At 41.1% G+C, this 18,419-nt stretch overlaps 1 protein-coding gene across 1 annotated transcript in view; it reads right to left on the bottom strand.

Annotated features, from left to right (window-relative positions):
• tsnax (translin-associated factor X) overlaps nt 1–18,419 on the bottom strand; it is a 33,362-nt gene that overhangs the window by 10,376 nt on the left and 4,567 nt on the right. The window contains exon 5 of the mRNA XM_041870037.1: nt 6,440–6,555. Within this exon, the coding sequence (XP_041725971.1) occupies nt 6,440–6,555 (116 nt within the window). The remainder of the gene's footprint in view (nt 1–6,439; nt 6,556–18,419) is intronic.

Genomic DNA, 18,419 nt, shown 5'->3' with positions numbered 1-18,419 from the left:
AATCACTAGCCTATGTCAATGTACTAACCCTCATAGTACGAAAGTTTACCTATTCTATTAGTCAGCTTGTCGTTCTGTGCGAGAAAGAAATAGCCTATTCCAATCAGACTCTGGGACAGTTGTGGGCTGATAGATCCCAAATTCATTCAACCAGTAGGCCTTAGCTACATCCAAAAAACGTTAAAAAGCAATGAGTCTGATGCAACGGATCGGAACATTTAGCTTAAAATGTTGATCAACTATTATTTCTTCACATTATGTGCACAAGGCAGTAGGTTACATGTGAATGTTAGTTCCATAATGCAATTAGAGGGAAAACACGAATTTGAGCGGTTTCATGTGACAGAGATGAATATATCTGTTAGAAATTTTGAAAGAAGGGAGATCTAAAGATGCAACAACTAGCATGGGTTGGGTTAGGGTTAATATGACTGGGATGGGTTGGGGTTAGGGTTAATATGACTGGGATGGGTTGGGGTTAGGGTTAATATGACTGGGATGGGTTGGGGTTAGGGTTAATATGACTGGGATGGGTTGGGGTTAGGGTTAATATGACTGGGATGGGTTGGGTTAGGGTTAATATGACTGGGATGGGTTGGGGTTAGGGTTAATATGACTGGGATGGGTTGGGGTTAGGGTTAATATGACTGGGATGGGTTGGGGTTAGGGTTAATATGACTGGGATGGGTTGGGGTTAGGGTTAATATGACTGGGATGGGTTGGGGTTAGGGTTAATATGACTGGGATGGGTTGGGTTAGGGTTAATATGACTGGGATGGGTTGGGGTTAGGGTTAATATGACTGGGATGGGTTGGGGTTAGGGTTAATATGACTGGGATGGGTTGGGGTTAGGGTTAATATGACTGGGATGGGTTGGGGTTAGGGTTAATATGACTGGGATGGGTTGGGGTTAGGGCTAATATGACTGGGATGGGTTGGGGTTAGGGTTAATATGACTGGGATGGGTTGGGTTAGGGTTAATATGACTGGGATGGGTTGGGGTTAGGGCTAATATGACTGGGATGGGTTGGGGTTAGGGCTAATATGACTGGGATGGGTTGGGGTTAGGGTTAATATGACTGGGATGGGTTGGGGTTAGGGCTAATATGACTGGGATGGGTTGGGTTAGGGTTAATATGACTGGGATGGGTTGGGGTTAGGGTTAATATGACTGGGATGGGTTGGGGTTAGGGTTAATATGACTGGGATGGGTTGGGGTTAGGGCTAATATGACTGGGATGGGTTGGGGTTAGGGCTAATATGACTGGGATGGGTTGGGGTTAGGGCTAATATGATTGGGATGGGTTGGGGTTAGGGTTAATATGACTGGGATGGGTTGGGGTTAGGGCTAATATGACTGGGATGGGTTGGGGTTAGGGCTAATATGACTGGGATGGGTTGGGGTTAGGGCTAATATGACTAGGATTTTGCCATTGGCTACTAGACAATGAAAGAAAGTTGATTTGAAAACCAATAGGACAGGAGAGAAGAAGGCTTCTGGTCTTCATAAAATAATTGTCTGCACGTTTGGTTAGATTTTGGCTACTTTGAAGCAAGGCCTCATAATATGCAGTAAAACGTTCAGGTTTCAACATTTAAGTATGTTTTCAAAAAGCATACTGTCTCCAGCTCATTGCTAAGTGTTGTATGACGCACTGAAGCCTGCCTAGTTTCCTATGCATTTGAATGGTGAATGGGAAGCGCACTTCAGTTACCAGTTGAGAAATAAAAATAGTAGCTCCTTTTAAACGTGGACATTGTTTGTTTTTTTACACAAGATTACATTTAGAATTGTTGCGCAACGATTGGGCTTATTAAAGCACATGGTTCACTTCAGCAGCAACAAACAGCTGTTTGATGAGCTGTAGCAGAATCTCTCGTGCTACATCGACTGGTATTTCAATCAATGAATAGGCTAAAATGCATTACCTCGCAATGGGATTGTTTTCTTCCTGACAATTGACTGCCGCCAATTTTATTTATCGGCTTAAAAATATATAAAAACACAGCTACTACCGGCTAACGGAAATGCTGGTGAAGACACTTGCCAGCTGGTCAGTGCTCTGAGTGCGCCTAATCCGTCTGGCCCTGCGGCCTTGTGAATGTTAACCTGTTTAAAGGTCTTACTCACATCGGCTACAGAGAGCATGATCACACAGTCGTCCGGAACAGCTGATGCTCTCATGCATGGTTCAGTGTTGCTAGCCTCGAAGCGAGCATAGAAGGCATTTAGCCCATCTGGTAGGCTTGTGTCACTGGGCAGCTCGCGGCTGGGTTTCCCTTTGTAATCTGTGATAGTTTGCAAGCCCTGCCACATCCGACGAGCGTCAGAGCCGGCGTGGTAGGATTCAATCTTAGTCCTGTATTGACGCTTTGGCTGTTTGATGGTTCATCGGATTAGTGTCCCGCTCTATGAAAGCAGCAGCTCTAGCCTTTAGCTCAGTGCAGATGTTGCCTATAATCCAAGCTTTTGGTTGGGATATCTATGTACGGTTACTGTGGGGACAATGTTGTCGATGCACTTATTAACGAAGCCGGTGACTGATGTGGTAAACTCCTCAATGTTATGGGATGAATCCTGGAACATATTCCAGTCTGTGGTAGTGAAACAGTCCTGTAGCTTAGCATCCGCTTCATCGGACCTCTTCCGTATTGAGCATGTCACTGGTACTTCCTGTTTGAGTTTTTGCTTGTAAGCAGGAATCAGGTGGAGTAAAGGTGATCTAGAGTTTTTTTCACCTCTAGTTGCACAGGTGACATGCTGGTAGAAATGAGGTAAAACAGATTTCAGTTTTCCTGCATTAAAATCACCGGCCACTAAGAGCGCTGCCTCTGGGTGAGCATTTTCTTGTTTGCTTATTGCCCTATAGCTTGTTGAGTGAGGTCTTAGTTGCAGCATCGGTTTGTGGTAAGGTAAATAGACGGCTACATGAGAACTCTCTTGGTCAATAGTGGGTCTACAGCTTATCATGAGGTATTCTAACTCAGGCGAGCAAAACCTCCAGACGTCCTTGATATTAGAGGTCGTGCACCAGCTGTTGTTAACAAAGCGACACACACCACCACCCCTGAGCTTCCCCAACGCCACCGTTCTGTCCTGCCAATGTATAGAAAAAGCAGCTAGATATATACAGTGGGGAGAACAAGTATTTGATACACTGCCGATTTTGCAGGTTTTCCTACTTACAAAGCATGTAGAGGTCTGTAATTTTTTATCATAGGTACACTTCAACTGTGAGAGACGGAATCTAAAACAAAAATCCAGAAAATCACATTGTATGATTTTTAAGTAATTAATTTGCATTTTATTGCATGACATAAGTATTTGATACATCAGAAAAGCAGAACTTTATATTTGGTACAGAAACCTTTGTTTGCAATTACAGAGATCATATGTTTCCTGTAGGTCTTGACCAGGTTTGCACACACTGCAGCAGGGATTTTGGCCCACTCCTCCATACAGACCTTCTCCAGATCCTTCAGGTTTCGGGGGCTGTCGCTGGGCAATACGGACTTTCAGCTCCCCTCCAAAGATTTTCTATTGGGTTCAGGTCTGAGACTGGCTAGGCCACTCCAGGACCTTGAGATGCTTCTTACGGAGCCACTCCTTAGTTGCCCTGGCTGTGTGTTTCGGGTCGCTGTCATGCTGGAAGACCCAGCCACGACCCATCTTCAATGCTCTTACTGAGGGACGGAGGTTGTTGGCCAAGATCTCACGATACATGGCCCCATCCATCCTCCCCTCAATACATTGCAGTCGTCCTGTCCCCTTTGCAGAAAAGCATCCCCAAAGAATGATGTTTCCACATCCATGCTTCACGGTTGGGATGGTGTTCTTGGGGTTGTACTCATCCTTCTTCTTCCTCCAAACACGGCGAGTGGAGTTTAGACCAAAAAGCTTTATTTTTGTCTCATCAGACCACATGACCTTCTCCCATTCCTCCTCTGGATCATCCAGATGGTCATTGGCCAACTTCAGACGGGCCTGGACATGCGCTGGCTTGAGCAGGGGGACTTGCGTGCGCTGCAGGATTTTAATCCATGACGGCGTAGTGTGTTACTAATGGTTTTCTTTGAGACTGTGGTCCCAGCTCTCTTCAGGTCATTGACCAGGTCCTGCTGTGTAGTTCTGGGCTGATCCCTCACCTTCCTCATAATCATTGATGCCCCACGAGGTGAGATCTTGCATGGAGCCCCAGACCAAGGGTGATTGACCGTCATCTTGAACTTCTTCAATTTTCTAATAATTGCGCCAACAGTTGTTGCCTTCTCACCAAGCTGCTTGCCTATTGTCCTGTAGCCCATCCCAGCCTTGTGCAGGTCTACAATTTTATCCCTGATGTCCTTACACAGCTCTCTGGTCTTGGCCATTGTGGAGAGGTTGTTGTCTGTTTGATTGAGTGTGTGGACAGGTGTTTTTTATACAGGTAACTAGTTCAAACAGGTGCAGTTAATACAGGTAACGAGTGGAGAACAGGAGGGCTTCTTAAAGAAAAACTAACAGGTCTGTGAGAGCCGGAATTCTTACTGGTTGGTAGGTGTTCAAGAACTTATGTCATGCAATAAAATGCAAATTAATTACTTAAAAATCATACAATGTGATTTTCTGGATTTTTGTTTTAGATTCCGTCTCTCACAGTTGAAGTGTACCTATGATACAAATTACAGACCTCTACATGCTTTGTAAGTAGGCAAACCTGCAAAATCGGCAGTGTATCAAATACTTGTTCTCCCCACTGTATTTACCATGTCCTTGTTCAGCCACGACTCTGAGAAACATAAGATATTAGTTCATCAGATCACGTTGATAGGATAGTCTTGAACGGAGCTCATCCAGTTTATTCTCCAGTGATTGCACGTTCTCCAATAGAACGGAGGGTAGAGGGCGTTTATCCACTCTCCGATGTAGTCTCGTCAGGTATCCCGCACACCGGCCTCTATAGCGCCGTCTCCTCCTTCTTCGAGTGTCGGGGATTTGGGCCTGGTCGGGATAATCAATATTTCTTTCACCTCAGACTCATTGAAGTAGAAGTCCTCGTCCAGTTGGAGGTTAGTGATCGCTGTTCTGATGTCCAGAAGCTCTTTTCAGTCATAATGAAACGATGGCAGAAACATTATGTACAAAAAAAGTTACAATCAGCGCAAATAAATACACAAAATTGCACAATTGGTCAGGAGCCTGTAAAACAGACGCTATTTTTCTCCAGCACCATTCCCCCTATTCCCTCCAGCACCATTCCCCCTAATCTCTCCAGCACCATTCCCCCTATTCCCTCCAGCACCATTCCCCCTATTCCATCCAGCACCATTCCCCCTATTCCCTCCAGCACCATTCCCCCTATTCCATCCAGCACCATTCCCCCTATTCCCTCCAGCACCATTCCCCCTATTCCATCCAGCACCATTCCCCCTATTCCATCCAGCACCATTCCCCCTATTCCCTCCAGCACCATTCCCCCTATTCCCTCCAGCACCATTCCCCCTATTCCCTCCAGCACCATTCCCCCTATTCCCTCCAGCACCATTCCCCTAGACGAGGGGTAAGTGCTGTAGAAGAGGTAGCTCATAATGCGGCCATAAACAACCACAACAATAACAACAACAACAACATCATCATAGGCAGGTCATCCTCCTCCCTCATCATTTTATGATTCATCCATCTCCACCAGAAGGACATTAGTGATAGAGCTATCATTGTCTCCACCAGAAGGACATTAGTGATAGATCTATCATTATCTCCACCAGAAGGACATTAGTGATAGAGCTATCATTATCTCCACCAGGACATTAGTGATAGAGCTATCATTATCTCCACCAGAAGGACATTAGTGATAGATCTATCATTATCTCCACCAGAAGGACATTAGTGATAGATCTATCATTATCTCCACCAGAAGGACATTAGTGATAGATCTATCATTATCTCCACAAGAAGGACATTAGTGATAGATCTATCATTATCTCCACCAGAAGGACATTAGTGATAGATCTATCATTATCTCCACAAGAAGGACATTAGTGATAGAGCTATCATTATCTCCACCAGAAGGACATTAGTGATAGTTATCATTATCTCCACCAGAAGGACATTAGTGATAGATCTATCATCATCTCCACCAGAAGGACATTAGTGATAGATCTATCATTATCTCCACCAGAAGGACATTAGTGATAGTTATCATTATCTCCAATGACTTAGCACAAGTAGTTGCTAAATCCGGGTTGACCGTTGGCAGTAATGTGCTTGGTCAACCATATCCAGACACTGTATCAGGCTATCGGTATGCAGCTAACATACTATGATTCATTATAATGTTAATGGTTCTTCCATGTCTATTCACTCAGTGCAATGTTACTCAATGTGCTTCTCTCTGATATAAGGGTCAGCTAATATCAATAATTGTGATATGACACGTTCCCCTTGACGATCCAGTCATACCTTGGCCTCAGGCTCCTTGATGAAGACCAGCTTGGTGTTAATCTCCTCCAGGCTAATGAGAGTACGATGTCTGATGAAGTGATGGAACGACACAGCCTCCACGTACTCCTGGATACCTGAGGGAGGGAGGGAGGGAGGGAGAGGGAACAATGATCACTGACTACATTAAATGGATCCACTCGAACGCGCCCACTGACTCATGACTGTTCCATCCCTGGCTAAACTAAACAGAATATGACATCAAAAGGTTCTAGAGATTAAAGCCAGCAGGTAGAGGGAGTTCCCTCCAGTTTCTACTAAACAGGATATGACATCAGCAGGTAGAGGGAGTTCCCTCCAGTCCCTACTAAACAGGATATGACATCAGCAGGTAGAGGGAGTTCCCTCCAGTCCCTACTAAACAGGATATGACATCAGCAGGTAGAGGGAGTTCCCTCCAGTCCCTACTAAACAGGATATGACATCAGCAGGTAGAGGGAGTTCCCTCCAGTCCCTACTAAACAGGATATGACATCAGCAGGTAGAGGGAGTTCCCTCCAGTCCCTACTAAACAGGATATGACATCAGCAGGTAGAGGGAGTTCCCTCCAGTCCCTACTAAACAGGATATGACATCAGCAGGTAGAGGGAGTTCCCTCCAGTCCCTACTAAACAGGATATGACATCAGCAGGTAGAGGGAGTTCCCTCCAGTCCCTACTAAACAGGATATGACATCAGCAGGTAGAGGGAGTTCCCTCCAGTCCCTACTAAACAGGATATGACATCAGCAGGTAGAGGGAGTTCCCTCCAGTCCTAAACTAGAGAGGAAATGAACCTGAAGGAAACGTTGAGGGAAGCCCATTGGAACGAGCTGAGAGAGGAAATGAACCTGAAGGAAACGTTGAAGGAAGCCCATTGGAATGAGCTGAGAGAGGAAATGAACCTTAAGGAAACGTTGAGGGAAGCCCATTGGAACGAGCTGAGAGAGGAAATTAACCTGAAGGAAACGTTGAAGGAAGCCCATTGGAATGAGCTGAGAGAGGAAATGAACCTGAAGGAAACGTTGAAGGAAGCCCATTGGAATGAGCTGAGAGAGGAAATGAACCTGAAGGAAACGTTGAGGGAAGCCCATTGGAACGAGCTGAGAGAGGAAATGAACCTGAAGGAAACGTTGAGGGAAGCCCATTGGAACGAGCTGAGAGAGGAAATGAACCTGAAGGAAACGTTGAGGGAAGCCCATTGGAACGAGCTGAGAGAGGAAATGAACCTGAAGGAAACGTTGAGGGAAGCCCATTGGAACGAGCTGAGAGAGGAAATGAACCTAAAGGAAACGTTGAGGGAAGCCCATTGGAACGAGCTGAGAGAGGAAATGAACCTGAAGGAAATGTTGAAGGAAGCCCATTGGAACGAGCTGAGAGAGGAAATGAACCTGAAGGAAACGTTGAAGGAAGCCCATTGGAACGAGCTGAGAGAGGAAATGAACCTGAAGGAAACGTTGAAGGAAGCCCGTTGGAACGAGCTGAGAGAGGAAATGAACAATAATATAACAGTTGACTGTTATCTATCAGCGTCCATCTTCCTGTGAGGTGGTGTCGGGTTGGAAAACCCCTGTCATGGGAAATGAACCAGTCCAATCCAGTCCTTGGGCACAGGCCAAACTGGCACCTGCATAACAACTATTATAGTGGCACAGGCCTACCTGCCAACTACAAGCACAGAGGAGACCTTATTTCAGAGGTCAGAACACCATGGAACCTTCAAATGCTGGGGGTTTGGATTTGTGATTTTGTTATTGATTCACTCACTCTAGCATGAGCCGAGAGGAATTTCCAAATGTCCAAACGAGATTGGTGGAGTGGAAGCATGGTATCTGACTGGCAGACTGAATATGTTTTCTTTTAAATACTGTCAGTATTTGCCTGGAGTGCCAGATGGATGGGGTTTGTACTTTTGGGACTATTCCACTGGTTCCATTGTGCCAGGGAAGCTCAATTCAACTAAATTGCAGCTTATGTTTTTGAAAGAAAACAAAACACTATTTGCTGTACTGTAATTGGTGCAGGGCTGACCCCATTTAGTCAACCCATGGTTTGGTCGCAAGGCTGTTGGTCGACAGATGTTTTTAGTCGAGCGGTCGCAAATACAGTGCCTTCAGAAAGTATTCATACCCCTTGACTTGAAAACCTATCGCAAAATCTGAAAATGGTTGTCTAGCAATGATCAAGAACCAATTTGACAGAGCTTGAAGAATTTAGAAAATAATAAATGGGCAAATGTTGCACAATCCAGGTATGGAAAGCTCTTAAGAGAATTACCCAGAAAGACTCACAGCTGTAATCGCTGCCAAAGGTGCTTCTAATAGTATTGACTCAGGGGTGTGAGTACTTATGTAAATGAGATATTTCTGTATTTTAAAATGTCTAAAAACATGTTTTCACTTTGTCATTATGGGGTATTGTGTGGAGATTAATGAGGATTGTTTTTGTGTACATGGATTTTATAACGTCGTATGTTTTTCCCCTAATACCACTTTCCATCAATTTGTATAGCAGACCCTCATGCCAAATTGAGTCAAAAGCTTTTTGGAAATCAACAACGCATGAGAAGACTTTGCCTTTGTTTTGGTTAGTTTGTTTGTCAATTAGGGTGTGCAGGGTGAATACGTGGTCTGTCGTATGGTAATTTCGTAAAAAGACAATTTGACATTTGCTCAGTACATTGTTTTCACTGAGGAAATGAACTAGTCTGCCGTTAATGATAATGCAGAGGATTTTCCCAAGGTTGCTGTTGACGCATATCCCACGGTAGTTATTGGGGTCAAATGTCTCCACTTTGGTGGATTGGGGTGATCAGTCCTTGGTTTCAAATATTGGGGAAGATGCCTGAGCTAAGGATGATGTTAAAGAGTTTAAGTATAGCTAATTGGAATTTGTGGTCTGCATATTTTATCATTTCATTGAGGATACCATCAACACCACAGGCCTTTTTGGGTTGGAGGGTTTGTATTTTGTCCTGTAGTTCATTCAATGTAATTGGAGAATCCAGTGGGTTCTGGTAGTCTTTCATATTTGATTCTAAGATTTGTATTTGATCACGTATATGTTTTTGCTGTTTGTTCTTTGTCATAGGGCCAAAAAGATTGGAGAAGTGGTTTACCCATACATCTCCGTTTTGGATAGATAACTCTTCGTGTTGTTTGTTTAGTGTTTTCCAATTTTCCCAGAAGTGGTTAGAGTCTATGGATTCTTCAATTACATTGAGCTGATTTCTGACGTGCTGTTCCTTCTTTTTCCATAGTGTATTTCTGTATTGTTTTAGTGATTCACCATAGTGAATGCGTAGGCTAAGGTTTTCTGTGTCTCTATGTTTTTGGTTGGATAGGTTTCTCCATTTCTTTCTTAGGTTTTTGCATTCTTCATCAAACCATTTGTCATTGTTGTTAATTTTCTTAGGTTTTCTGCTTGAGATGTTTAGACTTGTTCAGTTCCTTTGGCTTTGATGCCTCATGATTGAGTATTGCTCTGTTCAAGTAGACTGTGATTTTGCTGTGGTCTGATAGGGGTGTCAGTGGGCTGACTGAACGCTCTGAGAGACTCTGGGTTGAGGTCAGTGATAAAGTAGTCTACAGTATCTCTCTCTCTCTACCCAACCGATGCAAAAAATTATATTTACTCTATATCATATTGTAGTGGGTGTGTCTATATCATATTGTAGTGATTGTAGTGGGTGTGTCTATCATATTATAGTGGGTGTGTCTATCATATTGTAGTGGGTGTGTCTATCATATTGAAGTGGGTGTGTCTATCATATTGTAGTGGGTGTGTCTAATATCACATTGTAGTGATTGTAGTGGGTGTGTCTATATCATATTGTAGTGGGTGTGTCTATCATATTGTAGTGGGTGTGTCTATATCATATTGTAGTGGGTGTGTCTATCATATTATAGTGGGTGTGTCTATCATATTGTAGTGGGTGTGTCTATCATATTGAAGTGGGTGTGTCTATCATATTGTAGTGGGTGTGTCTAATATCACATTGTAGTGATTGTAGTGGGTGTGTCTATATCATATTGTAGTGGGTGTGTCTATCATATTGTAGTGGGTGTGTCTATATCATATTGTAGTGGGTGTGTCTATCATATTGTAGTGGGTGTGTCTATATCATATTGAAGTGGGTGTGTCTATCATATTGTAGTGGGTGTGTCTAATATCACATTGTAGTGATTGTAGTGGGTGTGTCTATATCATATTGTAGTGGGTGTGTCTATATCATATTGTAGTGATTGTAGTGGGTGTGTCTATATCATATTGTAGTGGGTGTGTTTATATCATATTGTAGTGGGTGTGTCTATATCATATTGTAGTGGGTGTGTCTATCATATTGAAGTGGGTGTGTCTATCATATTGTAGTGGGTGTGTCTATATCATATTGTAGTGGGTGTGTCTATATCATATTGTAGTGGGTGTGTCTATATCATATTGTAGTGATTGTAGTGGGTGTGTCTATCATATTGTAGTGGGTGTGTCTATCATATTGAAGTGGGTGTGTCTAATATCACATTGTAGAGATTGTAGTGGGTGTGTCTATATCATATTGTAGTGGGTGTGTCTATCATATTGTAGTGGGTGTGTCTATATCATATTGTAGTGGGTGTGTCTATCATATTGTAGTGGGTGTGTCTATATCATATTGTAGTGGGTGTGTCTATCATATTGTAGTGGGTGTGTCTATATCATATTGTAGTGGGTGTGTCTATATCATATTGTAGTGATTGTAGTGGGTGTGTCTATCATATTGTAGTGGGTGTGTCTAATATCACATTGTAGTGATTGTAGTGGGTGTGTCTATCATATTGTAGTGGGTGTGTCTAATATCACATTGTAGTGATTGTAGTGGGTGTGTCTATATCATATTGTAGTGGGTGTGTCTATCATATTGTAGTGGGTGTGTCTATCATATTGTAGTGGGTGTGTCTATATCATATTGTAGTGGGTGTGTCTATATCATATTGTAGTGATTGTAGTGGGTGTGTCTATCATATTGTAGTGGGTGTGTCTATCATATTGAAGTGGGTGTGTCTAATATCACATTGTAGTGATTGTAGTGGGTGTGTCTATATCATATTGTAGTGGGTGTGTCTATCATATTGTAGTGGGTGTGTCTATCATATTGTAGTGGGTGTGTCTATCATATTGAAGTGGGTGTGTCTATCATATTGTAGTGGGTGTGTCTATATCATATTGTAGTGATTGTAGTGGGTGTGTCTATATCATATTGTAGTGGGTGTGTCTATCATATTGTAGTGGGTGTGTCTATCATATTGTAGTGGGTGTGTCTATCATATTGAAGTGGGTGTGTCTATCATATTGTAGTGGGTGTGTCTATCATATTGTAGTGGGTGTGTCTAATATCACATTGTAGTGATTGTAGTGGGTGTGTCTATATCATATTGTAGTGGGTGTGTCTATATCATATTGTAGTGGGTGTGTCTATCATATTGTAGTGGGTGTGTCTATCATATTGAAGTGGGTGTGTCTAATATCACATTGTAGAGATTGTAGTGGGTGTGTCTATATCATATTGTAGTGGGTGTGTCTATCATATTGTAGTGGGTGTGTCTATATCATATTGTAGTGGGTGTGTCTATCATATTGTAGTGGGTGTGTCTAATATCACATTGTAGTGATTGTAGTGGGTGTGTCTATCATATTGTAGTGGGTGTGTCTAATATCACATTGTAGTGATTGTAGTGGGTGTGTCTATATCATATTGTAGTGGGTGTGTCTATCATATTGTAGTGGGTGTGTCTATCATATTGTAGTGGGTGTGTCTATATCATATTGTAGTGGGTGTGTCTATATCATATTGTAGTGATTGTAGTGGGTGTGTCTATCATATTGTAGTGGGTGTGTCTATCATATTGAAGTGGGTGTGTCTAATATCACATTGTAGTGATTGTAGTGGGTGTGTCTATATCATATTGTAGTGGGTGTGTCTATCATATTGTAGTGGGTGTGTCTATCATATTGTAGTGGGTGTGTCTATCATATTGAAGTGGGTGTGTCTATCATATTGTAGTGGGTGTGTCTATATCATATTGTAGTGATTGTAGTGGGTGTGTCTATATCATATTGTAGTGGGTGTGTCTATCATATTGTAGTGGGTGTGTCTATCATATTGTAGTGGGTGTGTCTATCATATTGAAGTGGGTGTGTCTATCATATTGTAGTGGGTGTGTCTATCATATTGTAGTGGGTGTGTCTAATATCACATTGTAGTGATTGTAGTGGGTGTGTCTATATCATATTGTAGTGGGTGTGTCTATATCATATTGTAGTGGGTGTGTCTATCATATTGTAGTGGGTGTGTCTATATCATATTGTAGTGGGTGTGTCTATATCATATTGTAGTGATTGTAGTGGGTGTGTCTATCATATTGTAGTGGGTGTGTCTATCATATTGTAGTGGGTGTGTCTAATATCACATTGTAGTGTATTGTAGTGGGTGTGTCTATTCATATTGTAGTGGGTGTGTCATCATATTGTAGTGGGTGTGTCTATATCATATTGTAGTGATTGTAGTGGGTGTGTCTATATCATATTGTAGTGGGTGTGTCTATATCATATTGTAGTGGGTGTGTCTATATCATATTGTAGTGGGTGTGTCTATATCATATTGTAGTGATTGTAGTGGGTGTGTCTATCATATTGTAGTGGGTGTGTCTATCATATTGAAGTGGGTGTGTCTAATATCACATTGTAGAGATTGTAGTGGGTGTGTCTATATCATATTGTAGTGGGTGTGTCTATCATATTGTAGTGGGTGTGTCTATATCATATTGTAGTGGGTGTGTCTATCATATTGTAGTGGGTGTGTCTATATCATATTGTAGTGGGTGTGTCTATCATATTGTAGTGGGTATGTCTATATCATATTGTAGTGGGTGTGTCTATATCATATTGTAGTGATTGTAGTGGTGTGTCTATCTTTGTGTGGGTGTGTCTAATATCACATTGTAGTGATTGTAGTGGGTGTGTCTATCATATTGTAGTGGGTGTGTCTAATATCACATTGTAGTGATTGTAGTGGGTGTGTCTATATCATATTGTAGTGGGTGTGTCTATCATATTGTAGTGGGTGTGTCTATCATATTGTAGTGGGTGTGTCTATATCATATTGTAGTGGGTGTGTCTATATCATATTGTAGTGATTGTAGTGGGTGTGTCTATCATATTGTAGTGGGTGTGTCTATCATATTGAAGTGGGTGTGTCTAATATCACATTGTAGTGATTGTAGTGGGTGTGTCTATATCATATTGTAGTGGGTGTGTCTATCATATTGTAGTGGGTGTGTCTATCATATTGTAGTGGGTGTGTCTATCATATTGAAGTGGGTGTGTCTATCATATTGTAGTGGGTGTGTCTATATCATATTGTAGTGATTGTAGTGGGTGTGTCTATATCATATTGTAGTGGGTGTGTCTATCATATTGTAGTGGGTGTGTCTATCATATTGTAGTGGGTGTGTCTATCATATTGAAGTGGGTGTGTCTATCATATTGTAGTGGGTGTGTCTATCATATTGTAGTGGGTGTGTCTAATATCACATTGTAGTGATTGTAGTGGGTGTGTCTATATCATATTGTAGTGGGTGTGTCTATATCATATTGTAGTGGGTGTGTCTATCATATTGTAGTGGGTGTGTCTATATCATATTGTAGTGGGTGTGTCTATATCATATTGTAGTGATTGTAGTGGGTGTGTCTATCATATTGTAGTGGGTGTGTCTATATCATATTGTAGTGATTGTAGTGGGTGTGTCTATATCATATTGTAGTGGGTGTGTCTATATCATATTGTAGTGATTGTAGTGGGTGTGTCTATATCATATTGTAGTGGGTGTGTCTATATCATATTGTAGTGGGTGTGTCTATATCATATTGAAGTGGGTGTGTCTATCATATTGTAGTGGGTGTGTCTAATATCACATTGTAGTGATTGTAGTGGGTGTGTCTATATCATATTGTAGTGGGTGTGTCTATATCATATTGTAGTGATTGTAGTGGGTGTGTCTATATCATATTGTAGTGGGTGTGTCTATCATATTGTAGTGGGTGTGTCTATATCATATTGTAGTGGGTGTGTCTATATCATATTGTAGTGATTGTAGTGGGTGTGTCTATATCATATTGTAGTGGGTGTGTCTATCATATTGTAGTGGGTGTGTCTATCATATTGTAGTGGGTGTGTCTATCATATTGTAGTGGGTGTGTCTATCATATTGAAGTGGGTGTGTCTATATCATATTGTAGTGATTGTAGTGGGTGTGTCTAATATCACATTGTAGTGATTGTAGTGGGTGTGTCTATATCATATTGTAGTGGGTGTGTCTATATCATATTGTAGTGGGTGTGTCTATATCATATTGTAGTGGGTGTGTCTATATCATATTGTAGTGATTGTAGTGGGTGTGTCTATCATATTGTAGTGGGTGTGTCTATCATATTGAAGTGGGTGTGTCTAATATCACATTGTAGAGATTGTAGTGGGTGTGTCTATATCATATTGTAGTGGGTGTGTCTATCATATTGTAGTGGGTGTGTCTATATCATATTGTAGTGGGTGTGTCTATACATATTGTAGTGGGTGTGTCTATATCATATTGTAGTGGGTGTGTCTATCATATTGTAGTGGGTATGTCTATATCATATTGTAGTGGGTGTGTCTATATCATATTGTAGTGATTGTAGTGGGTGTGTCTATCATATTGTAGTGGGTGTGTCTAATATCACATTGTAGTGATTGTAGTGGGTGTGTCTATCATATTGTAGTGGGTGTGTCTAATATCACATTGTAGTGTAGGTGTGTCTATATCATATTGTAGTGGGTGTGTCTATCATATTGTAGTGGGTGTGTCTATCACTTATTGTAGTGGGTGTGTCTATATCATATTGTAGTGGGTGTGTCTATATCATATTGTAGTGATTGTAGTGGGTGTGTCTATCATATTGTAGTGGGTGTGTCTATCATATTGAAGTGGGTGTGTCTAATATCACATTGTAGTGATTGTAGTGGGTGTGTCTATATCATATTGTAGTGGGTGTGTCTATCATATTGTAGTGGGTGTGTCTATCATATTGTAGTGGGTGTGTCTATCATATTGAAGTGGGTGTGTCTATCATATTGTAGTGGGTGTGTCTATATCATATTGTAGTGATTGTAGTGGGTGTGTCTATATCATATTGTAGTGGGTGTGTCTATCATATTGTAGTGGGTGTGTCTATCATATTGTAGTGGGTGTGTCTATCATATTGAAGTGGGTGTGTCTATCATATTGTAGTGGGTGTGTCTATCATATTGAAGTGGGTGTGTCTAATATCACATTGTAGTGATTGTAGTGGGTGTGTCTATATCATATTGTAGTGGGTGTGTCTATCATATTGTAGTGGGTGTGTCTATCATATTGTAGTGGGGTGTGTCTATATCATATTGTAGTGGGTGTGTCTATCATATTGTAGTGGGTGTGTCTATATCATATTGTAGTGGGTGTGTCTATATCATATTGTAGTGATTGTAGTGGGTGTGTCTATCATATTGTAGTGGGTGTGTCTATCATATTGTAGTGGGTGTGTCTATATCATATTGTAGTGATTGTAGTGGGTGTATCTATATCATATTGTAGTGGGTGTGTCTATATCATATTGTAGTGGGTGTGTCTATATCATATTGTAGTGGGTGTGTCTATATCATATTGAAGTGGGTGTGTCTATCATATTGTAGTGGGTGTGTCTAATATCACATTGTAGTGATTGTAGTGGGTGTGTCTATATCATATTGTAGTGGGTGTGTCTATATCATATTGTAGTGATTGTAGTGGGTGTGTCTATATCATATTGTAGTGGGTGTGTCTATCATATTGTAGTGGGTGTGTCTATATCATATTGTAGTGGGTGTGTCTATATCATATTGTAGTGAGGTGTGTCTATACATATTGTAGTGGGTGTGTCTATCATATTGTAGTGGTGTGTCTATCATATTGAGTGGGTGTGTCTATCATATTGTAGTGGGTGTGTCTATATCATATTGTAGTGGGTGTGTCTATTCATATTGTAGTGGGTGTGTCTATATCATATTGTAGTGGGTGTGTCTATATCATATTGTAGTGTTATGGGTGTGTCTATATCATATTGTAGTGGGTGTGTCTATCATATTGTAGTGGGTGTGTCTATCATATTGTAGTGGGTGTGTCTAATATCACATTGTAGTGATTGTAGTGGGTGTGTCTATATCATATTGTAGTGGGTGTGTCTATATCATATTGTAGTGGGTGTGTCTATCATATTGTAGTGGGTGTGTCTATATCATATTGTTGTGGGTGTGTCTATATCATATTGTAGTGATTGTAGTGGGTGTGTCTATCATATTGTAGTGGGTGTGTCTATCATATTGAAGTGGGTGTGTCTAATATCACATTGTAGTGATTGTAGTGGGTGTGTCTATATCATATTGTAGTGGGTGTGTCTATCATATTGTAGTGGGTGTGTCTATCATATTGTAGTGGGTGTGTCTATATCATATTGTAGTGGGTGTGTCTATCATATTGTAGTGGGTGTGTCTATATCATATTGTAGTGGGTGTGTCTATATCATATTGTAGTGGGTGTGTCTATCATATTGTAGTGGGTGTGTCTATATCATATTGTAGTGGGTGTGTCTATATCATATTGTAGTGATTGTAGTGGGTGTGTCTATCATATTGTAGTGGGTGTGTCTATCATATTGTAGTGGGTGTGTCTATATCATATTGTAGTGGGTGTGTCTATCATATTGTAGTGGGTGTGTCTATATCATATTGTAGTGATTGTAGTGGGTGTGTCTATATCATATTGTAGTGGGTGTGTCTATATCATATTGTAGTGGGTGTGTCTATATCATATTGTAGTGGGTGTGTCTATATCATATTGAAGTGGGTGTGTCTATCATATTGTAGTGGGTGTGTCTAATATCACATTGTAGTGATTGTAGTGGGTGTGTCTATATCATATTGTAGTGATTGTAGTGGGTGTGTCTATATCATATTGTAGTGGGTGTGTCTATCATATTGTAGTGGGTGTGTCTATATCATATTGTAGTGGGTGTGTCTATATCATATTGTAGTGATTGTAGTGGGTGTGTCTATATCATATTGTAGTGGGTGTGTCTATCATATTGTAGTGGGTGTGTCTATATCATATTGTAGTGGGTGTGTCTATCATATTGTAGTGGGTGTGTCTATCATATTGAAGTGGGTGTGTCTATATCATATTGTAGTGGGTGTGTCTATATCATATTGTAGTGATTGTAGTGGGTGTGTCTATATCATATTGTAGTGGGTGTGTCTATCATATTGTAGTGGGTGTGTCTATCATATTGTAGTGGGTGTGTCTATATCATATTGTAGTGATTGTAGTGGGTGTGTCTATATCATATTGTAGTGGGTGTGTCTATCATATTGTAGTGGGTGTGTCTATCATATTGTAGTGGGTGTGTCTAATATCACATTGTAGTGATTGTAGTGGGTGTGTCTATATCATATTGTAGTGGGTGTGTCTATATCATATTGTAGTGGGTGTGTCTATCATATTGTAGTGGGTGTGTCTATATCATATTGTAGTGGGTGTGTCTATATCATATTGTAGTGATTGTAGTGGGTGTGTCTATCATATTGTAGTGGGTGTGTCTATCATATTGAAGTGGGTGTGTCTAATATCACATTGTAGTGATTGTAGTGGGTGTGTCTATATCATATTGTAGTGGGTGTGTCTATCATATTGTAGTGGGTGTGTCTATCATATTGTAGTGGGTGTGTCTATATCATATTGTAGTGGGTGTGTCTATCATATTGTAGTGGGTGTGTCTATATCATATTGTAGTGGGTGTGTCTATATCATATTGTAGTGATTGTAGTGGGTGTGTCTATCATATTGTAGTGGGTGTGTCTATCATATTGTAGTGGGTGTGTC

This window comes from Coregonus clupeaformis, unplaced genomic scaffold (genome assembly GCF_020615455.1).
Source record: "Coregonus clupeaformis isolate EN_2021a unplaced genomic scaffold, ASM2061545v1 scaf0122, whole genome shotgun sequence".
NCBI classification, from domain to species: Eukaryota; Metazoa; Chordata; class Actinopteri; order Salmoniformes; family Salmonidae; genus Coregonus; species Coregonus clupeaformis.
Note: the sequence above shows the minus strand (reverse complement) of the source record. Positions and strands in the feature narration are given on the sequence as shown.